The 26,396-nt window shown below is 39.0% G+C and overlaps 1 protein-coding gene across 4 annotated transcripts in view; it reads right to left on the minus strand.

Moving 5' to 3' along the window:
- Positions 1–26,396, minus strand: part of ALPK1 (alpha kinase 1) — a 120,286-nt gene that overhangs the window by 51,304 nt on the left and 42,586 nt on the right. For all 4 annotated transcript variants that reach the window (XM_045085534.1, XM_045085535.1, XM_004748054.3 and 1 more), the window contains exons 3-4: positions 6,684–6,915; positions 1,279–1,433 (exon numbers count right to left, since the gene is read on the minus strand). In XM_045085534.1, the coding sequence (XP_044941469.1) occupies positions 1,279–1,433; positions 6,684–6,804 (276 nt within the window). In that variant the 5' untranslated portion in view covers positions 6,805–6,915. The remainder of the gene's footprint in view (positions 1–1,278; positions 1,434–6,683; positions 6,916–26,396) is intronic.

Genomic DNA, 26,396 nt, shown 5'->3' on the forward strand with positions numbered 1-26,396 from the left:
GAGTAGCTCCACCATCACTGGTCGGTTCCCCTGGGCACATTCATCTCCCTGCCCCTTAATTTCCTTCTCTGTAAAATGGGGATGACCATGGTAATAATCACGGGAAGGCCATTCTGAGAATTAACTGCGCATGCATTTGTTGGTGTGTGTGCAAACAGTTTGTAAAATCCACAGTTTTACACTAATTGTAGTTATTACTCCATTCCACTTTTCCACCTGTACCAAGACTGCCCATTTAAGATCCCTGACTCATCCCTGTACTCTTTCTAAGTATTCCCTTTTCTTGGCCTGCAGTCCTCAGTCTACTTAATCCCAGTCTGTTTGTTTATTTTTGGGAGGACAGGTGTGTGGGAAAAGTGGGGGTTTTGTTATTTTATTAAGCCTCCAAAGATGCCATTATATGTATGTGGATCAGGGACTCTTCCCCAGATTTCTGTTTTGATCGGCGAAGACAGTATCTATATACTTATTTTGGGGATGACCCTAAAACACATTCTCATGTAAACTGCTGAAATAAAGAGTTTAGGATATTATCATTGTTTGTAATGCCTGGTCTCCAGACAAATAAATATTTTTATATAAGCTGATAGACTCTCTTCCTTGTCAGTGCTACCCAAAAGAACAATGACACTCCCTGTAGCATCCCCAGAACCTAAGTCTGAAAGCTGAGCTCAAATCTGAGTTCACATGCTATTTGTGAGGTCTTCTTCCATCCGAGGTAAAGATACTAGTTTGACTAATTTCCAATAAGTGAGTTGAGGAATAAGCAAATCAAGGACTTTGATTTGATGCCTCCTGAACAGACTGCATCGTGAGGGGATAAGCAAGTGAGAAGGATCCTGGGTTTGGGGGGACAGGGAGGGACATGGCAGAGAGCAAGTCACATTGATAAAATAGTGGTGAACTCATTTTTTCCCCATGCTACTCCACTTTAAAAAAGGAGCATTTCAAAATAAAAATGTTACGAGACATGGTAGAACCCAAACTGCTCCTCCTGGCCTACCAAGGATATAATAAATATTTCAGGATGACAGGTTTCTCCCTGGACCCCCTGACCACCCTTCTTCACTTTTACTTGACTCGGCTTTCCAGCGGAAGGTCTCATAGGCAGGCAGTGCTTTCTAAAAGCTATTTCCCCCACATCAGTCAATCTGGCAGAGCCGACCATAAGGGTAGGGGCTGTCTTATGCTTCAAAGAAATTTAATCTATTAGACCACTTAGAGGCTAAATACCTGGCTTGGGGGTGTCAGAGGAACAGGTGGTGTGGCTCTCCCTACCAGTAACTGCTGCAACCCGGCGCCAATCACATCCTGCAGGTTTGTTTTGTCCTCTGGGCCCACGGCTTGTTTGTACTGCCACTTTTCAGGCACGAAGGGCCACTTCATTTCCTTTGCCTCCTGGATCAGGGTCCTCAAGTCGCCGGGGAGTGAAGCTGAAAAGGTCAGAGTTCAGGTAAGGAAATTGCAGTCAAAGAAAAGGCTGTTGAGTTACCAGTGTTATGATGAAGCACCTCAGTGGCAAAGAAACATTTTTCCTACCTCTTGCTGGCTGGTGGAAAGCTGGGGGTTCTGACTCAAAGAAGAATAGCGCAAAGCTATCTGTCAGGGGTGGCCCTGGTCTACTTTGCCCTTCAGGTAAATTGGGGTAGTCAGGCATTAAGAAAGGTTTTTAGCAGGAAGTAAAGCACTTCAGTGACTATCTCTGCGTGAAGAACCAGAGAAAGGAATGAAGGAAATATTATTTTCCCTGTAAAATGAGAAAGGGACCGAGAGGGACTGACATCTGGGACTTGTGGCAGCTGGGTAAGGCAGAGAGTCAATTGGTACAACCTCTTTTTACTTCTCTAAGACATTGCATACTTTCACTACGGAATACAGTTGAATAGAGGTGATTGGTACAAAAAACCCAAATGAAATTTGAAGTAGTACCAATTTATTGTGAAATGGCCCTGTTTCACATGAGTAGACACGTGCCATATCTTCCTAGGCACCAAACCTCATTATGGAGCTCCACGATCTCCTATCCAAACTTAGAAAACCCAAAACTCTGGAAACTGGAATGTTTTTTTGTAAGTTTGGCACCCTAACCAGACTTGAACTGACTGGGAGCTCTTTATGGTCTTGTTTATCTTATTTAGTGAGATTAGCCAAAAGTTGTGCTGCAAAAATTTTAATGTTTGACTCTAGATGCTGCCCCTGCTTCTGCTGGAGTGTGAATGTAACAGATGGTCCCTGCACCATACTACCTTCCTAACATTTGAAAAATTCTGGATGCTGAAGCACGTGTGAAGCCCCAGCGTTCAGGATTATGGACCTGATTACACGACTGATAGTTAGAAAGCTCGAGGTGCTTATCTTACAGACATTTCACACTCAAAAGTGTCTAAAGCTGGGGGCGCCTGGGTGGCTCAGATTGTTAAGCATCTGCCTTCGGCTCAGGTCATGATCTCCATCCAGGTCCTGGGATTGGCCCCTGCATCGGCCTCTCTGCTCAGTGGGGTATCTGCTTCTCCCTCTCCCACTGCCTCTCCCCTCTTCTTGTGCTCTCTCTCTCTCAAATGAATAATGAATAAATAAAACCTTTTTTAAAAAAGTATCTAGAGCTGAACTCACCATCTTTTTTCTAAATCTGTTTCTCTATTCTTTATTTTGATGACTGCTACCACCATTCACTGAGTCACCCAAGAATAAAACCTAGAAATCAGGATAGACTTTTTGCTTTTTCTTCCCCTCTCAACCTCACCAGTTATCAAATTCTGTAGATCCTAAATTCCTCCTTTCCATTATCAGTAACTCTTGTCTGAACCACTGTTTCCTACCTTGCCCCATCCATTCCAACTTCCGCGGTGCTGATCCCCATTTTGCTAAAATACAAAATAGACCAGGCCATTGCCCTGAATATAATTCTTTAATGGTTTTGTACATCTCGTCCTCACATTTGCATTTCCCTCCCCCAATCCTTTCATGATCAAGCTCAGGCTGACTGGCTTCAGCGCAAACATGACCACTTCTCATCAGCCTGCCGTGACCACCCTGCGGAATTAAAAGGTCCGTCCAGAGTGCTCCCAAGCCCCAAAATGCATGGCCTTTCAGTATTCATCCCATTGCTCTGTCATCACACTTCCCTCTCACTGCACTGTGAGCTCCTGAAGATAGGCATCCTGTCTTACCACCACTGAAATCACATCATGATGGTTAAAAGAAGGATTGGTCTTATGTCTACATGAGACATGCTACATAGGACAAAAGAGATATGACAGAGAGAATAAAAAACAAAAGGAAGAGGAAGGAAACCTAACTCTGCCCTAGGCCACAATGCCCTTCTGTGTCCTTGCCACCAACTGCACAAATGTAAGGAAGACCGCTCATGGGGAAACATTGCTTGGCACTGAGGAGATATCAAAGGGGCCACACCAGTGAGTAATCCGTGCAGACTACTGAGAATGATTTACAAATAACCCACTGAAATCATTGCTCTTTGATTCAGCAACCCAGAACTACTGAGCACCGGTTGTGCAGTAGCATTCCTCCAAAGGAAGCACAGCCATGGCATAAGGGATTCATGTGGTCAAAATCTGCTAGAAAGCCCAGCCCTCTGATGGCCAAAAGTGTTCCAATAGGGGCGCCTGGGTGGCTCAGTGGGTTAAAGCCTCAGCCTTTGGCTCAGGTCATGATCTCAGGGTCCTGGGATCGAGTCCCACATCAGGCTCTCTGCTCAGCGGGGAGCCTGCTTCCTCCTCTTTCTCTCTCTACCTGCCTCTCTGCCTGCTTGTGATCTCTGTCTGTCAAATAAATAAATAAAATCTTTAAAAAAAAAAGGTGTTCCAATATACATGTAGAGAAAAATTAATTTATTTATTCCTTCCTTCTTTCCTTCCTCTCTTCCCTGCCTTCTCTTCTTCTCCCCCACTTCCTTCCCTCCTTCCTTCTTTCTTCTTTCAATATTGTATTTATTTGAGAGAGAGAGTGTGAGAAGGGGCAGAAGGAGAGGGAGAGAGAATCTGATGCAGACTCTACACTGAGCAAGAGGCCGACGCAGGCCTTGATCCCATGATAGCAAGATTGCGACCTGAACTGAAACCAAGAGTCAGCCGCTTAACCGACTGAGCCACCCAGCTCAGGGGTGGCTTTAGGGGCACCTAAAGAAAGTTTCTTAAATGATATGTGTAAAGAGTTGGGAATAGGGTGATTGCTAAGTCTCGTTCACTTAGGACAGTCCTGTGTGGCCCTAGAGTATTTATTTGTAGTGTTCCTTCTCACACTGAAGTGTCCCATTTGACTGATCGATCATTTGGAAATTCTGTCCATGAATATCAAATTCAGGAGGCAAATGAGTAGTTAAATGACAATAGGAAGCTGATTTCTGGATTCAAAGATTTTTACCATACATTAGCACAGAATTGTTTAAATATTTTCAATTTTTTTCATGATGACAGAGAAAATCTGTTCTACACAACTCATTTTTTGCCTTTCCCTCACCAGCCTCTCCCTGCGGAGCATGCCAGAGCATGGACAGTCTAATGTGCCACCAAAGTCAGTGATGCCTCTGAAGTACATTTTTAAAATATATCTGTGTTTAGATTTCAGTTCCTTCTCTATTTCTGAGGAAGTTGCTGGGGTAGTCTCCCATGCTGACAAGGACAATTTCTTTTTCTTTTTCTTTTCCTTTTTTTTTTTTTTTTTAAGACTTGATTTATTTAGTTGACACAGAGAGAGAGAATGATAGAGAGGGAGAAGTGGCTTCCGGGGAGCAGAGAACTCCATGCAGGACTTGATCCCAGGACCCTCGGATCATGATTTGAGCTGAAGGCAGATGCTTTATGACCTCGCCACCCAGGTGCCCCTGAGAAGAACAATTTCTGAGGGAAGAGGATAGGACTGAGAGGAGGAAGAGAAAGAATAAAATCACAATGATCATGTTCAAGTCCTCTGACTAGTTCTGTTGCCATAGGTGACCCTGTACTAATGTCCTTCCCTTGGAGTACATGCATGTAATGACTTTGGGGATAGCACAACCTGCCCACAAGTGTCACTCAGAAACCACTTGCTAAGGGAAGGACTCTGTGTCAGACTACACTCAGTTGTACTGACGGCACGTGGGGTGGACCCCACAGCTTGCCTCCGTGGGGATCGATTAATGCTGAAATTGTCAATGGCTCAGCATAGGTCTCCTCCCCCATAGACGTATCGGATTCAGCCGAGCGCAGCAGCCGGACCCTGATGGAGCAGTACCCTCTTCTGCCTCTTGATCGCTTCCTTCTCCAAGCAGCTTACCTGAAGGGCCGGTGCGAATCGGGTGATTTTTGTGGCTCTGTTTGCCTTATCTGGAACTAAACTGATCATTTCTCCTATTCTGTGCCACTTGGAAAGAAAAAGAAGAAAATGCTACCCACTGGGAACTCTGAGTTTTCACGAGGGAGAACACAAAGCTTAACGGAATTGGGGCTGAGTAGACAAAGGATGCCATGTAGTGAAAGGACCAGAGGAAAAACCTCAGTAGACGGAACACAGCACACCGCCCCTGGGGAGAACTACAGCACGTTCTGGAGGCGCTGAGTACCCGCCGCTCCCTGACAAGGGGCTAACACCTGCCAGTGTGTGCTCAGGCTGATGGACACCTATAACCAGCAAGCAAAAGCACACAGCGTGTATGCGGCTGGTAAATAAGGAAATCACATAAACTAAGGAGCACAAAAGACAGATTATAAAAATTTAAGACATCTACAGGTCCCTAAAAGTGCCTCTGTAAAAAACGTGTGTGCCTATATACAAGAATATGGGGAAAAGGCTTCTCCAGAACATTTTCCCATTACATAACATCAAAAACAAAAGAGATGGAGAGTGTGCACTATATGTGGTCATCTTATTTCTGCAAGGAATAGCAAGTCTCTAAAAATACAAAGAAAAATATTAAAAGCACACAAAAGGGACACACTTATAGAAATGGAGAAACATTTATTCAAATGCTAAAAAGAAGTCTAAGGAAAGAAGCTTCTCTCTCCAAAACTGACTATGGAAGAAGTAAGAAATACTTTAGCTTTCTAGATTTTGTGATAGAAACTTCCCAAACAATGACCTATCTAAAACTGTGAATGGCATAAACTATGAAATGAGCAAAAGGCCAATTCAATTCTGATAGTGATGCAATCAGTATTTATCAGTGTGAGAGGATTTATTTTACAAACAGCATGCGAATGCAGCATGAGAAATGTATCGATAATTAAAAAGAGAGAGAGAGAGAGATTGGACCAATGAGATGACATATTTAGGGAAACCACAGAAGCCTATGGAAACTGATGAGGCACAAAAGCCTCGTTTGAAAAAAAAGTATGTGCCACCATTCAGAAGTTGCTTCAATTTTTTAATAATTGAAATTTACGTGCACCGGTCCACTTGCACCCTTTGTTCTTCTTGAACTACACTGTTTTCTTGTAGCCTCATGTTTACTGAAGCCTAAAATTAGAACTGACAGCAATTCACTGCAACAAAGTGGGCTTCCTCCCCTGCCCGTCCGCCTGCAGCCCATGTCCCATTCATGCCCTAGAAATCCACTCATCTCTCGGTGGTCATCTGCCAAGAGAAGAAAAATAGGGCAGAGATGAAAACACGTCGTTCAGGCAGGGGAGTTGAGAGCGGACCTGCTGGCTTCTCCCTTCCCCCAGTGCCTCCCGTCAGGACCTCACCTCTGCACTGCTGGTCCTCGCTCTTGGCCTCCTCGGACACATCTGACGCCTCCAACAGGAGCTGGTCCAGCACTTGCTTGCACTCTTGCAGTAGTGTAGCTACCGCTTTTTGATTATTCATGACGATTACTCTTCCTCAATGATGAGTCAAGTGTCCCTGGGTCTATGGTGATCAATTACCCAGAAGAAGACATCGATTCTCAATAAAAGAGCCCCTTCAAGGCGGAGGTACCTGGTGAACAAAAGCGAGAAAAAGATGATTAACTGAAGCATCATCAATTATCTGTAAGGCTCAAGCAGGGAGGGATAATAGGGCAAACACATGAAAATACATGACAGCCCCTGAGGACTTTATTAGGGGAGTGTGTGAAATTACTGCAGGGCCTGGTCGGGATGGGCAGCACCTCGAAGGCGTCAGAGAGCAGAAGGGAGAGGCTCCTGGTAGAGACCTTGGTTACCCGCAGTGATGTCAGCGGAATCCCATGAAGCCAAATGAAGTGAATACACCCTATGATTTATGTATCTTCCACATACTTCACATCGGTGCCTCTGGATCCCAGTGGCACCACACTTTCTGTCTCTCTGGAAGTCTACAGGAAGCATCTGGCTGACAGTTCTAATATTCAGTTACAAGCACATGGTGATATGAAGTTTACCACTCTCGTAACCCGCTGCTGATTTCCCCTGTGAAGTATTCTTCATGGTACTTAGTATCGCATACTTTGGACCAAGATAGGCAAAGGCGGATACCAAATTTAAAGCTCTTCACAGCAGGCACCTTGCCAAATAAGATAGAGAAATGATATCTCAGAAAACCCAATTTCCTAGATCTATCATATGGGTGAATTTATCATATGGATGGATGAATCTACTGGTATTGCTATTTAACATATGTACAGTTGAGAGTTTTCATATGCAAATTTGAATATACTGTAATGATCTATGGCAGTCAAGGTAATTTCAAGAACAAAATAAATGACGAACAGTACAAAAATGCCTGGCAAAGTTACTAGATTAACTAGTAACTAGATTAACAAATTAACCGGAAAGTTACTAGATTAACAAATCTTTTTGTCTGTCTTCCCTTTATTAAAGAATATACATCGAAACAAAACAAACTTCCTTTTGTTTTGTTTACAACGAACAAATGAAACAAAGGAACTCTTTCTGAGTTGGCCAGGATGGATTGCGGAGCTGCTGTCTAGTTTAGACACTCTCATAGGCACAAAGAATTTTATTACCAAAGCAAGAAAGACTGAAAGGGGAGAAAGCAACAGATAAATGGATGGCCCCAGTCCCTTTTTCTCCTAGCTTATACATGCAATGAAGTAATCATCAAAAACATTAAAGCAGTGAATTATTATAGGCTTTGGGATTAACAAGGCCTCACTTTAAGAAGCTAGTTTTGAATTTAAATAGCAAGAAAAAAATTTTTTTTCTTATTCTAAGACACAAGAAGAATACAGAATGAAAGATGAGCTAATTGTATAACCTACACATTTCATTTTTCATTCTAACCTGACTGGTATAGTTCATATGCTTTGGATTTTAAAATACACACATATTCTTTACACAGACAAACTGCCAAAGCAAAGTTTTCAGATGTTAGAGGCTTGTTTAATTAAAATAATTTTGTGTTGTTGGTAAAGAACACAAGTAGAGTACTTGAATACAAAATTCTTATTACTTGAGAATATTCACAGGTGAGATTGTGAGGAATTAGCTACTGGAAGCATTTAAGCATAACTATAAATTAAGTTGCTCTTCTGTTTAATATGTTTCAAAAAGTATTCCTGCATGGTTTGTATTGCTGGACTAAATGGTTTTCAGTGTCTCTTTTAGCTCAAGTGTTTTTAAGTCAATGTTGTGTAGTAAGAGCTGGCCATTAGCTTGCTTTTCTACGAAAGGAATCAAGAAGTAAGGGCTAGTCAGAGAGCTAATTAGTGGACTAGCATGAGGAAGAGGCCGTGTAGCAAAGGCCATTCTAGTCCCAGCATTCCTGAAAAAGGGATATATGGCTAGAATGGGAGGTTAGTATGAAGACTGAGAAAAGCAGTTAGCTATGGGTGAATAGGACACATTCACTTTTCTTCAAATAAAAACAAGAAGGGGGTTCTCTTTGCTAGGATCATTTTTAGACCTCCTGTAGGAAGAGGGATATAAGAAGAAAATATGAAGAGTTCATGCACAAAGAAATAAAACTACTGTACTATCATTTTAATAGCATATCACCCCTTTGTCTAAAGGCTTATAGTAAGATCTTATTGGTGCCATATCATCCTCTTAAGGTAGAAAGTCATCTTTTGTTATATTAACAAATTGAAATAAATTTTAATTTCTGTTTCTGTAAATGTTTAAACAGAAATAGCATGGAGAAATGAAAATAAGACTTGGATATAGGAAAACTGTTACACATGTAAGTGTTCAATGGATATTTGTGACTAATTCAACTTCATTCTCTGTCATTAACTATTTGAGAGACCTCTGAGACGCACTTTTGAGACTCATTTTTCGTAACTGTATTTTATGGGGGTCAAGTGGGAACAATTGCTAATATCTTTCCAGGTCTTCTATTGCACACTTAGCAGCCTGTCTGTTGCTGTAGAATATCTGATACTTATTTACCAAATAATTCCTGTCTCTTTGAGAACACTTTATGTATACTTATGTATACTTTTCTCTGTGCCTTAGAAACATTGGCTTGAATCTTACAGGTTGATTACTAAATAAATATAACTCTGCTTTTGTTCCCTCACTTGAAACCCTGATGCCTAATGCCCAGGATCATAAATCTCTTCCTTTTGTCTAAGTGCTGTGAAAGAGAGATAAGCTATGTGGTTCTGTGAGGACAAACAACAGGACTGACCCAATAATTTGGGTAAAACGAGAGCAGGTGAATGGGGGATTCCCTGAGGATGTGATGTTGGGATTAAACTCTGTAAGAAGAACAGGGCTTAATGAAGTTAAAATGGTGAGGAATGGACTTAAGTAGAAAGAAATATAGAGGAAACGAGAGAAGGCTAAATTAGTTGAAACAGGGATTAAAAGAGAAAGTTAGTATGAGGTGAGTTTGGAGAGCTAAGCAAGGGCTTTTCAAGGCCCTGTATACCGGTAAGGAATTTTGTGTTTACCCTAAAAGTCGTAGGAAACTACTGGTAGCAGGAGAAACATGACTCCAGATTTGCATCTGGAAAAAGTTCATTCTGTTTTGGCTGTAGTGTGTACTGGGGGCAGAGAGAAGAAGGTGATTGCAGGTAGACCAGTCAGACATTTATTGCCAACAATTTTGGTAAAAAAATATCATCAATTTGGACCAGAGTCATAGGGATTTGGAAAACTGGACAAATTTGAGGACCGTTTAGAGAGTAAATGCAATATTGCTGTTGGATGGATACGAATGGTCTTAAAAACGAGTCCCAAGTTTCTACTTCACCAAGGTTCAAGGTTGAATGGACAAGACATAAATACATCCTAGATTTTGTACTTCTAGCAATAAAGATAGTAAGAAAGATAAGTCCTACTGTCAAGAATAACTAATTCGATTTTAACCAATAAAGTATTTCTTAAAAAAAAAAGGAAATATTTTTTTGAGATAATTAATGTTTAGTACTTGTGACTATCCAAAATGTACTGAGGATATTCTTTATACTTTTTTTGGAAAGTTATAGCATTTTCTCTTTTCCCTTCAGACTTCAGGAGAGACAATAGGATGAAAATACTGTAACATGAGAAACACTTTAGAATCCAACCATCTGTCCAGACTTGTATGGTTCATTGTTAAGCATAACAGAGGCTGGAGCCTAGGAAATTTTCCTTCAGGCAATAGTCCTGCTGGAAATTTTGGTCAGCTTCCTTTATAAAAGAATCATTTTCAATTTCAACACATTTCAATTTTTGCTCCCTGAACTGTGGCATTCTGTGAGCTGTATATATTTCTAAATTGAATCATGTTAGTTTCCCTCTATTTTTTGTAATATATTGATCATTTTTTCTATTTTGACATCCCCCTATATATTTTTTTTCTAAAAATTAAATAGAGAGAGGCCAGAAAAAGCAATAGGACATACAGATGCCTCTAGAATAACACTAGATACTGAACAAAGTTGGAATCTAAGGCACACATGCATACACATAGCCAAATTGTCATGTACTCCTACATTCCATGTTTGATTTTGATACACATGTACTTTATTTCTGTTGGTGATGTAGAATTTAACTGAGTGGCTGAGTTATAATTGACAAATAGCCATCATTAAGAGTCAGCAAATCAGCAGACTATTCAAAGCCCCATTTCTTTTGGCATTTGTGAGTCTTTTTCCTCGGACAATTAATACTAAGGTAATGGGGGTAAATCAGGGAAAATAAAAGAATGCCAAATGTATTCCGTGGTCTACTGGCTGCCACCTCTGTAATAATCCACTGGCCAACCAGTCATAGTCCTTAAGCTAGAAGATGTGGGGAAGCATAAAGAAATAGAAGAGATGGCCTATATTGCCAAGAAGTCTATAATATAATTATAAGACATAAATACATTTAAAATGAACTACACAAGGCACACTAAACACGACTATAGTCTAAAAGCTCAGTTTAAAATATCTTTGTTGTAATTCAATTTATGATTGGTTAGTTTCATAAACAAAGCCACAGAGCTCATTTAATTCATAAGTACATGAATAATTATGCAAAATATACCTTTTCATCTACATTCTAAATCATCTATTGTATTGTTTCTATGAGAAAATGTTTTCTGCTCTCCAGCATAGAACAAGAATGTGTTTCCCCAGTCCACCACTAGCAATGACAATCCAGCTTTTTACACCCTTTCACCATTCCCTGAGCTATCCTGCACACCAACTTTGACCATAGTGCCTCTGGTACTGGTTGGTGCAAGTGGGGAGACAAAAGGAGAAAGAGAAGTTTGACTGGAGTATAAGACAACCATGCAGCTTGGATAGATATGTCTGGGTAATGGCCGTTTTTAGCATTTTCAAACTGAATAAAAAGGGAGAAGAGAAGGCGACTTCTAAGTCATCAAAACCTGAAAGAGTAGATAGACTTCTATTTCTAGCAGTATGGAAGGCTATACACCCTCACCAACATTCTCACTGAAGACAGGCAAAAATGCTGGAGAAGCACTTTAACACTTCTAAAATGTGTCAATAAAATGATAAGAAAGGAAGGTCTACTTAGAAAACATAAACCAAGTAAAAGCTGGAACCCAGAAAATTAACCAACACAGAAACTAGCCTTTGCCTCAAGAGAAATTATAAGCGCTCTAAGCCGAAACTTTGGTTTTCGCTATCTAAGAGTGTGGGAAGTTGGGAAATAAAACCCAAGGCCCACCCAAGATGGGACATGTAAGAGGAAACAGTTCCCTTGCATAAAACTGATGTCCTAAAAGGTTGAATTGTCAGTGTAGGATGAGCTAAAGATAAATCCCCATCCTCTCCTGCCACCTCCCAGGAAATCTGCCTGTGGCAAAGCCTGCTGCTTTCTGGGAGAGAATGAAATTTTTTGCCTGTGAGAATTTGAAGCCACAAGATCCACAGAACTTCTACCTGATAATTACTTTAAAATAAATTTTTTAAAAATAACCCTAAATTTTCAGGAAGGACACACCCTATAAATCCCAACTTACCACATAATGACATCCCTACCTAGGCCTCATGCAGACCTCATGCAAATTCTGAAATTAACTGTGTTTATTGAAAACATGTCAAATACCTAGTCATGTTTTTCATTCATTCTTTAGATTTTATACGACGTTTTTCAAGATCTCCAGAGATAAATAATATTCTAACACCATGTTTGCTATTTAAAATAGCTACAGCAAATAAAAGGTGATTTTACACCTTTGTACACATTTCCATGAAATGTGAATTTCATGGGGAAAAAAAAAGGTCCTAGGTTGGTAGTTTGGTAGTTTTCTCAGGCAATCAGTGGAATGAGACATAATCTTCTCTAAAGGAATCTGACTTCAAACTAAGCGTCAAAGATTTCCACCTATAAAATACCAAGAAATATGAGTATACATGTTTAAAGATCTGAAAGAGTATGTTGAGTGTATGAATTAAGAGCAAAAAACTATAAAAAGGGGGTGCCTGGGTGGCTTAGTGGGTTAAAGCCTCTGCCTTTGGCTCAGGTCATGATCCCAGGGTCCTGGGATCGAGCCCCACATCGAGCTGTCTGCTGAGCAGGGAGCCTGCTTCTCCACCCCCACGCCTGTCTGCCTCTCTGCCTTCTTGTGATCTCTGTCAAATAAATAAATAAAATTCTTTAAAAAAAAAAACTATAAAAAGGCACAGGCAGATTGAAAAAGAATCAAATAGAATTTCTATAAAAGAAAAAATAATAATTAAAAATATAAAATTCCATGACTTAGATAGATTTGATAAAAATAACCAGCTCTGGTTGAAGATAAAAGTTTTAAACTGGTTAATGAATCAGAACATTTAATCTAAAATACAACAAAAGGGGGCGCCTGAGTGGCTCAGTGGGTTGAGCCTCTGCCTTTGGCTCTGGTCATCATCTCAGGGTCCTGGGATGGGCCCCGCATCTGGCTCTCTGCTCAGCGGAGAGCCTGCTTCCCTTCCTCTCTCTCTGCCTGCCTCTCTGCCTACTTGTGATCTCTCTGTCAAATAAATAAAATCTTTAAAACACAACAAAAGAAGACAGAAAAATGGAAAATACAAAAGAGAGGTTAAGAAGCGGAAAGAATTAGGGCACCTGGGTGGCTTAGTTGTTAAGTGTCTGTCTTCAGCTCAGGTCACAGTCCTGGGGTCTTGGGATTGAGCCCTGGATTGTGCTCCCTATTCAGTGGGGAGTCTGCTTCTCTCTCTCCCACTCCCCTGCCTGTGTTCCTTCTTTCACTATATCTCTCTCAGTCATATAAATAAATAAAATCTTAAAAAAAAAAAAAGAAACAAAGGATTGATAGGAAAGCTCTAGAACATGTCTCATTGGAATCCTAGAAGGGAAGAAGAGAAGGAAGCAAAAGAAATGTTTGGAGAGATAAGGACCAAGGACAGGAGAAAGAAAGTAATTAAAATACCCATAATCTTCAGGCAGGCTAAATAAATAAATAAAAATCTATATATAGTAATATCATAGCAAAACTAGGGAACACCAAAGCATTCAGAAGATCTTTAAAGTAGCCAGAGAGAAAAGACAGAATACCTTCAAAGAAACAACAATGAATTTATAGCTACCTACTGAAAAGCAACAATGGAAACTAGAAGATAGTGAGAAGATATCTTCAATATGCTGGGGGGAAAATCTGAAAAATAAAAATATTTTAAAATAAACATAACAGATTCTTACTAACCAAGTCTCTGAAGTATATGCTTTAGATACAAGGAAAGTGATCACAGATGAAAGGTCAGAGATTCAAGTAAAAATAATAAGCAACAAAAATGGTGAATTGTTGGCTAAATGTAAATACTGATTGTATAAAGCTACAACAATAACAATGAGATGAAAAAATAGAAAAATACACATACAAACATAAGGAGCATATATATCAGGAGGACAGTGATTTATGTTAAAGTGTTTTAAGATCTTGGAATTGGTAGAAGGAACAGGGATATTAACTTTATGATAAAAATTTCTAAGATAATCCTTAAAAAATTGAAATAAAACACAACTTTCAAGCTGGTAGAAGGCAAAAAATGAAAAGAAACAAAACAATTCAAAAGAAGGCAAAAGGGGTGCCTTGATAGCTCAGTTGTTTGAGTGTCTGACTCTTGATTTTAGCACAGGTCATGTGCTTGAGATGGGGTCCCACAGTGGGCTCCATGCTCAGTGCAGAGTCTGTTATCTCTCTTCCTCTCCTCCTTCCCCTGCTCACACGTTCTCAATCTCTCTCAAATAAATAAATAAAAATTTTTAAAAGATTTTATTTATTTATTTATTTGGGAGAAGGGCAGGGAGAGAGAGGGAATACAAAGTAGACTCCATGATGAGCGCAGAGCCCACTGCAGCAGGGCTCCATTCCACAACTGAGAGATATGACTTGAGCTGAAACCAAGAGTCAGATGCTTAACAAACTGAGCAACCCAGGTGTCCCAGGATAAATTTAAAATACAAAATATGATGGTAGAAATAAATTAAAATATATTAGTATTTCAAACAAATATAAGTGAATTAAATGTTACAGTAAAAACATAAAGATAGACTTGATTAAAAAAATAGCTACATGGATTTACTTAAAACATAAGAATTTAAAAAGGCTAAAAGTAATAAGATAGAAAAAAGATATATTAGAAAAATACTAACTAAAAGAAAGTATAGTTACATTGATATCAGACAAAACAGACTTTAAGGAAAAAAGCACTAATAAAGATAAAAAAGCCACTTTACAGTGATACATGGTTCAGTTCACCAGGAAGGTATAGCAAGCAATTCTAAACTTGTATGCATCTGGAAGCATACCTTTTACTATATATGAAACAAAAAAGTGAAAGAACAATGGAGAAAATATGCAAATACATAATCATAGTGGGAAAATTTAATACACTCCTCTTAGAAACTAATAAATTAAGCAGACTAAAAAAATTGGTAATGATATCATTGATTTGATCAACACAATTAACAAACTTGATCTAATAGATATTTATGAAATTGCAGAATATACATTGTTTTCAAGCATGCCTGGAACATTTATAATAATTTAATGCCTACAGCCATGAGACCAATCTCAACAAATATCAAAAGATTAACAGTATACATATGACACTATATGTTCAAAAGGCAATTAAGTTGTTAATCAATAACAAAAAACATGTTCATATAGATGGAAATTAAGAAATATACTTCTAAATAACTTGCAAGTCAAAGAAAGAATCATTATGAAATTTAGAGAATATAACAATGCAATGATAAATACTACATGTTAAAATGTGGAATTCAGTCAAAGTGGAACATAGATGAAAATTGATAGCCAAAATACTTAGAAATAAAGAATGCTGGAAAATTCAAGAGTTAAGCTTGAATAACCAAAAGTAAGAAAAAAATATATGAAAAAAGTAGAAGAAAGGAAATAAAAATAAGAACAGAGATTAATGGAATAAAAAACATATTCAATAGGAAGCTCAACAAAATAAAGTTCTTTCAAAGGACCACTGAAATTGATAAATTGCTGGCAAAACTGATCAAGAGATGGAAAACAAACAAATAGAAGTAGGAATAAAAATCTTAGAAGGGGGTGTGACAGATGCTATGGAAATTTTTAAGAAGTTAATAAGAGAATATGGAAACTTTTTTACTGATAAATTTGAAAATAATAAAATGGGTAATTCCTAGAAAAGTATAAGTTACTTAAAAGAAACCAAGGAGAAACGGAAAACCTGTATGGTCCTAAAATTTTTTTTTTTTAAAGATTTTATTTATTTATTTGACAGAGAGAGATCACAAGTAGGCAGAGAGGCAGGAAGAGAGAGAGAGAGAGGAGGAAGCAGGCTCCCTGCCGAGCAGAGAGCCTGTGTATGGTCCTAAAATCTTAAAGAATTGTAACTATTAGTTGAAAAATCTTCTTACAAGGAAAACACCAGCAACATACCGTTTAGAAATATTTTACCATTCAATGAGCCAATAAATCCTATCTTATGCAAAATATCTTTTAAATCAGCAACAAGTGGCTAGAAAACACAATTTAATAAAAATACACCATTTACCAGGGCATAAAATATGTAAGGTATAATAAAAAATAATATATGTGTATATATAAATGAAGTAATTTAATAATTCTAAATTTTTACATTTAAAATTTAAAATTTAATTTTTTTTTATCTTTTAAAAAAAGATAAAGATAAAAAAAGATTATCTTTTTTTATCTTTTAAAAAAAAATTATTAACATATAATGTATTATTAGCCCCAGGGGTACAGGTCTGTGAATCACCAGGTTTACACACTTCACAGCACTCACCATAGCACATACCTTCCCCAATGTCCATAATTCAACCACCCTCTCCCTACCCGCTTACCCCCAGCAACCCTCAGTTTGTTTTGTGAGATTGAGAGTCTCTTATGGTTTGTTTCCCGCCCAATTCCATCTTGTTTCATTTATTCTTTTCCTACTCTCCAAACCCCCCATGTTGCCTCTCAACTTCCTTATATCAGGGAAATCATATGATAATTGTCTTTCTCTGATGGACTTATTTTGCTAAGCATAATACCCTCTAGTTCCACCCACGTCGTCACAAATGGCAAGATTTCATTTCTTTTGATGGCTGCATAGTATTCCATTGTATATAGGCACCACATCTTCTTTATTTATTCATCTCGTTGATGGACATCTAGGTTCTTTCCATAGTTTGGCTATTGTGGACATTGCTGCTATAAACATTTGGCTGCACTTGTCCCTTCAGATCACTACATTAGTATCTTTAGGGTAAATATCCAATAGTGTGATTGCTGGGTCATAGGGTAGCTCTATTTTCAACTTTTTGAGGAACCTCCATGCTGTTTTCCAGAGTGGCTGCACCAGCTTGCATTCCCAACAACAGTGTAGGAGGGTTCCCCTTTCTCCACATCCTTGCCAGCATTTGTCATTACCTGATTTGTTAATTTTAGCCATTCTGACTGGTGTGAGGTGGTACCTCATTGTGGTTTTGATTTGTATTTCCCTGATGCCAAGTGATGTGGAGCATTCTTTCATGTGTCTGTTGGCCATCTGGATGTCTTCTTTGCAGAAATGTCCATTCATTGGACTACATCTTCTTTATCCATTCATCTGTTGCAGGTCATTGTGGCTCTTTCCATAACTTGGCAATTGTGGCCATTGCTGCTATGAACATTGGAGTATTTATGGCCTTTCTTTTCACTACATTTGTATCTTTGGGGTAAATACCCAGTAGTGCAATTGCAAGGTTATAGGGTTGCTCTATTTTTTTTTTTTTTTAAGATTTTATTTATTTATTTGACAGAGAGAGATCACAGGTAGGCAGAGAGGCAAGCCTGATGCGGGACTCGATCCCAGGACCCTGGGATCATGACCTGAGCCGAAGGCAGAGGCATTAACCCACAGAGCCACCCAGGCACCCGGGTTGCTCTATTTTTAATTTTTTGAGGAATCTCCACACTTTTTTCCAAAGTGGCTACACCAACTTGCATTCCCACCAATAGTGTAAGAGGGTTCCCCTTTCTCCGCATCCTCTCCTACACTTGTTGTTTCCTGTCCTATAGATTTTGGCCATTCCATCTGGTGTAAGGTGGTATCTCAATGTAGTTTTGATTTGAATTTCCTAAAGGAGAATATCTAAGGGAGAATCCTTTTGATCCTTTGGTAAGGGAAGAATTTATCAAACTACTTATAGAAAAAGCAAACCACAAAAGATTGATATTTAATTAGAGAGGTAAACTTCTAATTAGTAAAATGACACCATAAAGAAAGTGAAAAGACAAGTCATAAACTGGGAGAAAGTATTTTGTAATGTATATAAACTGACAGAGGATTTCTATTCTGAATATATAAAGAATTCCTATAAGTCAATGAAAAAAAGGACCAATCACATAGTAGAAAAAAAAATGAGCAAACAGACACTACACACAAGAGAAAGCACTGATGGCCAATGAACATGTGAAATGTGTCCAACCTCATTAGTAATCAGAAAATACAAATTCAAACCATAAACATTCACAACTTCTTGACTGGGAAAAATATTAAGTTGGGTCACAGTCATCAAGAACAGTGTTACTTCCCTTCACCACTGTTGAAAACTACAGTTTGGCATTATTCAGTAAAATAAAAAATGCACACAGTGGGTACACTATGACCCAGTGTTCACTCTTTGGCATGTACTCTAGTTTAGAGAAAATTTTGGACCAGAGTCTGGGAAATACAGACACGTTCACAATGACACAGTTTGTAATAGTAAACAAACAAAAGGAAACAATCCATATGTCTCTCCACAGGAAAACAGATTAAAAAACTGAAGTGTATTTATGCACTGGAATAGAATAAGTAAATAAATGAATTAATTATAGTTACATGTAGCAATATACGAATGATACTTAGAAATATAGTAAAGCAAGTCACAGAAGAATACATGCATGACATTTAAAACGTTTATAGCTAAAAAAATATAATATTATAGGATACAAATATATATGGTAAAATTACAAAGAAAAGAAAGGGAATGATAAGCTAAAAATTCACAACAGAGGGTTTATGGAGCAGAGAGTGAAGATGTGCGGGAAGTGTATGAACACAGGAGACTTCAAAGAAAGTGGTATGTTTTTGACTTAGATTAATCTGTGAGCATCTATCATGTTCTGGCTATATTACACCTATTTAAAATTTTTTTGATATTGATTTGACATTTAATGAAAAAATTAAAAAGAGGAGGGCACCTGGGTGGCTTAGTTAAGTGTCTGCCTTCAGCTCAAGTCATGATCCCAGGGTCCTGGGATGGAGTCCCACATTGGGCTCTGTGCTCAGTACAGGGTCTGCTTCTCCCTCTACCCCTACCCTCTGTTTGTGATCTTTCTTTCAAGCTCTCTCTCTCTCTCTCTCAAATAAACAAATAAAATCTTTTTTAAAAAATTAAAAATAGGAAAACAGAAACTCAAGTCTAGGAGTACTGCACAGGTAAAAATGTCAGTTTTTGCCTTCAGGGTTGGAGCAAGTGATTCCATTGAGGACAGCAAAGGAGCCTTTCTGAGCAGGGAGGGGCACTTGCCCTGGGACTTCTCAAGGGGGTAGGGTTTGGAACAGCTAGAGAGAGAGATAAGGAAAAGAAATCTAGTTGGAGAGGGACAGGACAAGAGACTTTGAGGAGGAGATCCTCATCTCGTATTAAGGATCCATGAGTTAGCAGAAACTATTGAAATAATGATGAGACAGGCAGTTGGAAACATTAGTTTAACAAACCCTAGATGGCTAAGAAATTTGATTCTCCTTTTCTTTTCACTTACAAAGAAAATGAAGGAGTGTGCTGTGATTTAAAAAAGAAAGGGGAGGGGAGGGAATTCTATACATGACAGAGAAGTTCTTTCCAACGGCTCTTTATATCAAGACTTCCAGCCTGAAGGCCACACCCTGTTCGAATGCGAGACTGGAGGCCTCCGCTGTCCCTTCTCTCCAAGTTGTCTCTGTCTCTCTCGTCCTTGTGCCCCACCCCCTCCAGCTCCCAGCTGCTGAAGGTGTTTATCAAACTTGACTGCACAGGAAAGTGCAGTCAGAGTGTTCCGGGTCACCAGTGGGTTACCTGCTGGCCTCGGGAAGAAAGAGGAGGGGAAAAAAAGGTCATCATCATGGGGCCTGTTGCTCATAGTCCCCAGCTACAGTTACCCACTCCATCAGCCGTGGTGACATCTGACGAATTAGGAGCCTGGCCCCCATGGCTGGAAGAGCAACAACATCTCAGGTCAAGGTGAGCCAAACCTGCCATCTGGTCCTATTCAAGGATTCGGCACTTGCAAATGGGACTTCCAGGAAGAGTTTTCTTTGTATTTTTGCACCCCAAATGAGAGAAGAACTGCCACCTGGACTGACTCCGTATGTCCCCAAACCCAGAGCTGCCACAACACTGGCGGGCAATCATAGAGTAGGAAAAAATTATTTTACAAACTTGGGAGGATCTTCAACCTGGCAAGTAGACTCTCAGAGCCAGGTATCATCCACCCAAACTCTAGGTGAAGAATCTGAGGCAGGAGGAGGTCGAGTAACGTGCCCAAAGTCCCAAGCAAAGATCAGGGTAAGAATTCAGGGTTTCTGACTTGTCCTCAAAATATACCTACCTTCTCATGAAATAGATACCAGGATTCTAGAGAAAAACACAGCAAGGAAAAATTCACTGGAAGAGAAGAAATAAGGGCACTGGGTGGCTCAGTTGGTTAAGCCTCTGCCTTTGGCTCAGGTCATGGTCATAGGGTCCTGGGATTGAGCCCCGCATCGGGTCTCTGCACAGCGGGGAGCCTGCTTCCCCCCCCTCTCTCTGGCTGCCTCTCTGCCTACTTGCGATCTCTGTTGAATAAATAAAGAAAAATCTAAAAAAAGAAGAAGAAGAAGAAGAAGAAATGGTGTAGACTCGATTGCTAATGTAGTGTGTGGTATGGTGGACGAGGCAACAGAAATGCCCCGTTTCACAGTCAGAAGGGCAAACCTGCTGGGTGTCTCCGGGGGTGAAGTAGGAGGAAAGTGCAGGTGATGGTGTGGTATGCATATGGAAATGGCATGAAGTACAAAAACTGCTAGGACTATGAAGTGTTACATACTTGATGAAAGCCAGCAAATGTGAGGACTAAGGTTACTTCCGCAACAAAATATTTTCAAATCTGTATTCATAATTCTCACAGCCAGGAGAGCTATTTGGCAAACAGCCATGCAGATTTTGAGTTAGAGGTAGCCCACAAAGGAGTAGTCTGTCTCAAGACGAAAGGGATGAGGGGGCTGCGAAATCATAGGAACAGCAAAATGAAGGTGTGTACTTTCACTGTCGGAGCCATAAGTAGAGAGCCATGGTAAGCGCGGTTAGGGTTCTTGGATTTAAATGTCTGTAATGCTGCTTGTTAGCTGAGCAGCCTTACATAAGTAAGGTTTCAGCTTCCTCATCTGCAAAACAGGGTAATAATAGGACCAATCTCACAGAGTTTTATTGAATCGAATTATATTGTAACATTGTATGATACAAACATGTACATATAATATATATGTAAAACACAAGGAGAATCACCTAGCATGTAATAAGTGCTCCGAAGTTATCGGTTATTATTATCAATAACATTTTCAGGAAATAAAACTTCGTTTTCTTAAAGGGCCCCCTAATTTTTCTTTATCTTATTTGGATTCGATTTCCTTATTTACTTAATTAGCATTTATGTTTTTAAGAAAGAAAATTGCTTCGCTATGCAACGTTTTCAGATTCTTAATATTTTTCTCAGTATCAAGTCTTACAATAATGGGATTCTTCCCTAAGTAATTCGCCAGATCCACCCTCAATTAAAGAATAAAAATCTGTTAGAGAATTGAAATATTATGACCAGTTAGACATTTTCAGGAAGAAAGATGTGAGTTTTATTTGCTTTAAAAAAAAAAACAACTCTTAAAACCCAGCCAACTCGGTTTAATCAGCTGTTTGCCTCCAGCCCTCAGCCTTTCTTTCCTCTGTCTGAGGCGGCAGGCAAGTGAGCCCTGAAGTGGCTCAGGGAGAGAGCGTCCATCGGATTACAAATCAGACAGAAACACCCGCAACCCCACATCTTCTTCTTCACTCCGAGATACACACAAAGCCCTTTATTTATTTTTTACTTAAAATGTCAAAGGCGCCGGGGTGGGGGTGGGCTTCTGGATTGGGGATTGGCAGCCCACACTCCGGGCCTGACATAATCAAAGTCCGCCATGTGGCTGTGTGATTCGCACAGCGTGTGCATGTCACCAGCCACCGATGGGTCTTGGCAGGGAGCCTCCTACTGGCCTGGGAACAAATGCGTCTTACATTTTCTCGAGTGGCAAGAGACTGCTGAGGGACAAACTCTGGGACATCCACATGCTTTGAGGGCACAGAGGCAAAAGTCGCATTGAGTGAGGCAGACATCCACACCCCGAACTACTTCCACACAGTGATAACCAACACAGCCCAGGGGCAAGGGGCTCTGTAGTAGTTGACTGCAGGGTTTTACCACTCCTGTGTGATCTTAAGCGGGGGAGAAAGGTGTCTATAAAGAAAGGGTGGCACGTTTAATTTTTTGTTTACTTACCTCTTCACAGCGTCTGTGCATCCTACGTTGTATACAAATGGCAAAGTCCTTCATTAATACGGGTCATTTTAGGAGCCAGAAAGACTATTAAAAAACTAGACCTACTTCTGCTCTCTGTAACCTGCAGACAGCTTTGAGGCCCTCCCTTCTTCAGGCTGACTTGGAAAATGAAAACAGTTTTATAATTTCAGGATTCTCCACTTTCTAGAAGAGCTCTGTTCCTGGGGAAAATACTGCTCCGTCACGGAGCAAACGTGCTCAGGGCATCAGTCACCTGATGTGGGGGACAACTTCATTGCTTTTGGCCTACTCCACTCACTGTCTTTGGTAGTTCCTCAACAGAAGAGCTCACATTTTCTCTTTTCTCTAATGAGGAGGGTGGAGATCCAAGACTTAGTGTTAATTGTGTTCGTTGCTTTTAGCTAATGAAGGAAGATTTACTAGTGTAGAACTAATAGAAAAACATTAAAAATAAGTAAATCAAAGTAAGCAAGTGAAACACATTAGTTTTTACACAGCCTTTTACCAGGAAAAATTAACCATCTGTTTCCTACTGTTTCCTTAATGTTTGGTTTTCATAGCTAACTTACAGGTTTATAAAATAACATGTACTGCATTGGCAAACTCTGAATGGTAGTTAAGCATATGCTGAGTATCCATTATATCTTGCATTTGATACTTCTGAAGGTTGCCCAGAAACAGAATAGAGAACCCTCAAAGACAGCCTTATTGGGGAAGGAAAATAAGAATATAATTTAGCTTACAAAAAATTCCAAAGCATTATTCTAACCAATGAGGATGAGTTTACTTACACTTAGACCAGTTGGAGAGTCCATTCTATCCTTTCCACTATTACAGAAGCAAGGGCATTCATATCAAATCTTGTCGAAAGGAAAAAGGAGAATTATCTTGCTTTTGTAAGATTACAAGGAGGAGGATAGCTAGTAACATGGGCCCCCTTTGAAGAAACAGTCAGAAGTTCAATCGTTTGTCCAAGTTCAGATGGCAACTCACTGGGATTATCTGCAGGTGTTAGACACAAGCTTTTAAATATCCAATCCACTGTGGTTTTATGTGAGACCACTCTGTGTCCCTAGGTTTTCTGGGAGAAGAAACCAATAACCACACTAAAAAACAGGATGCATTACTTTGGTAGAATATGGATTCTATGACAGAAATGTTTATTCCAGGCTGTTTTAAAAAACAACGCTTGGGTTGATTCTCAAATTTTAAAGCACTGAAATAATAATGGTTGTGTTTTTTTTCTGGGGGAAACTATCCTAATTTTGACCTTATTCAAGCTGCAGTATAATTCCAGAGGGACCAATGAAGGGGAAGGAAAGAACTGATGAGGTCTAAGTGGTGATTGCATTTATAGATTAATCCTGACAGGGAGCAAATACATCTCTTCCCAGGAGGCCCCAGTAGAGTCAACTAAGAAGTGGGGCCATTATTTATGAGCACGGTGGATTTTCCCCATTACAATAAACATTTTAATTACTTTAAGTGAAACATTCTTTTTAGTGGTAGTAAGCTTCAAAATTAAGTACTGTATAGTCATTTTTTGGTAATTTCAACTATGTAGGCAACCCTCTCTTATTCTTTACATTGTTTCACACAGCAATTTGTCTTACCCTAAAACCAAAACGGGAAAATGGTATAGGTTTATAAAAAGACATTTCACTTACCAAAACCTGCAAGACCCCACATGGGGAAAGAATGGGCCAAATGAGTGGTTGGCAGCATGGCCCCAGAGTAATTTCATTTCCATCCGTTATATATAGTGGCTTTCCATGTATAATTTCATTTGAAGCTAATAAGTTTGGAAAACACTTATCCAAATGAATCAATGAAGGTGGGGTAAGACTAAAATAATGATGCAATTTTTATTTTCAAATAAAACAGATTTTCATTCTAGGAAGGTATTACCATATACCACAAAACCTATCGACCACATAAATCAGCAATAAAAGTTGCTACAAAAAAGTACTCATGAAATTCTTATAAATCATGGGAGCAAAATAGCCAATTTTGTGACACTGAAGCCAAATAATCCATTCCCTTAAAAAAAGGAGGGCCCTCCATTTTCTCACTGATTACATTAAGTTGCAATAAATGATATTAAGGCATTAGTGTTAATTTTTGAGGTGAGATAATGGTACTGTGGTTATGTTAAAAAGGAGTTTGTTTTTAAAAAAGGGAAAAAAGAAAAGAAAGGGAGTTCATATCATATCTTAGTATTATTAAATATTAAATATTTACGGATGAAATTGCATGAAGTCTGAGATTTGGTTCAAAATAATTTGGGACATGGAGGTGGGGAGGAAGTGAGGGTATAAATTAGGCAAGACTGGCTCCAGACTGTTACATGTTGAAGCTGAGTAAAATATGTCAGATTTCTTATACTGCCCCCCTACTTTGATACGTTTAAAATTTCTAATAGTAAAAAAAATTAAGATTCTGTTTCAAGGACTCCAAGCAAAAAGAAATGGTCTTGATAAACTCTGAGAAACAGAAAAGGACCGTTCTGAAATTATTTTAAAATCTGCCTACTCCCAGGTTTAGAGAGTCAACAAAACTGGGCTTTAGCCTCCCTTTACTTTTCTGGAAAGTGAAGCCACTGCTTCATCTGATTCTGTAATTAAGTCCAGACTATGACTATGTATATTGGAGGGATTTGCTTAATGAGTTATCACATATTTTTAATCTGTCTGTTCCGCCTATATTTTCCTCATATAATCTAGGCTTCTCTGCTGCACTTTCCAGTTAGCAGTATGTGCTCAGAAATCACAACCCAATTTAATATTATCTTAAGTAATTTAATAAACAAAAAGTTAAATGTGTGCAAAAATAATCATACCCACTACTTCAAAGCCATGAGCACGGGTAAATGAGCATTGTCTACAAAAACAAGAGAAGCACGCCCCCTATTAACACCATCTTGGGAAATCACAGGCTACTCCTGAATGAGTAGAGAAGCCAAGCCTGATTTTAACAAAACTATGTAACACACTTCTATTATTCTACTTTCTACAGAATTAAAAAGTTAAACACCTTAAAACAAAAATTCCGAACCGTAGAAAGAAAATCTCCAACTTCATCTCTGTTTCAATTTTTTTTAATGTGAAAAAGTAATCTGATGATGTGAATGCCTAGAGTTTTAAAATTAAGTTAACTAATACTTTTAATATACAGTTTGCTGTCACAGACCCCGCCAAAAGGCAGGATGGAAAGGGAAATTATCATTGGTTGAATATTTCTATACTTTAGGTACTATGGGAGATACTTCAGACACAAAACCTTATAGTGTAGGCTTTATTATTCCCACTTTAGGGTTGAGAAAGTTGAGGTCATGGAGGTTAAGTAACTTGCCCAAGGTCACATACTACATAAAAAGCATATTCAGACTTTCCAGAAGATTTTGACAGGATGGGTGTTTTTAAAACCATTTGCCTGCCAGCTTACTGACACAGTTCTGAATATTTCAAAATGTACAGAAAGATAGGATAAATGGAAGTCCTTTCAGTACTCTTAGATTCCCAATAAAATAATTCTGTAAATATATATGTGTATATACATATCATTCTACCACTGTACAGATGAATCAATTTCTACCCAGCCTGGTCCAAAAAAGTTAATCAAAATCCGAAATTTCCTCTGAGCAGACTACAAAGAGACAACTGAAAAGTCAGGGACAAATTCAATTGGTCACTCCTACTATTTTCATGTTGGAAAGACAATTGCTTACAACTGAATTCTCCTCAGACTCCCGGCCAGAACACGCTCTCCTGTCACACTTCATCTTCAGCAAGTGGAGGGGAGTTTTGTCTCATAACAGATAATTAAAGACATAGCAGTGCCACTTGCTAGGATTTCTCTCTCTTTTACATCTTATAAAAGAAGAAACTTTAGTTTAAAGCTTAGATTTTTTTTTTTCTTTTTCTAAAGCTGGGTATACCAACTGGCATCGGCTGTATTAAAATCAGGAGAAACCTCAATCAAAAAGCCCCTCTCGG

This window comes from Mustela putorius, unplaced genomic scaffold (assembly GCF_011764305.1).
Source record: "Mustela putorius furo isolate JIRA1106 unplaced genomic scaffold, ASM1176430v1.1 tig00000868_pilon_pilon_pilon, whole genome shotgun sequence".
NCBI classification, from domain to species: Eukaryota; Metazoa; Chordata; class Mammalia; order Carnivora; family Mustelidae; genus Mustela; species Mustela putorius.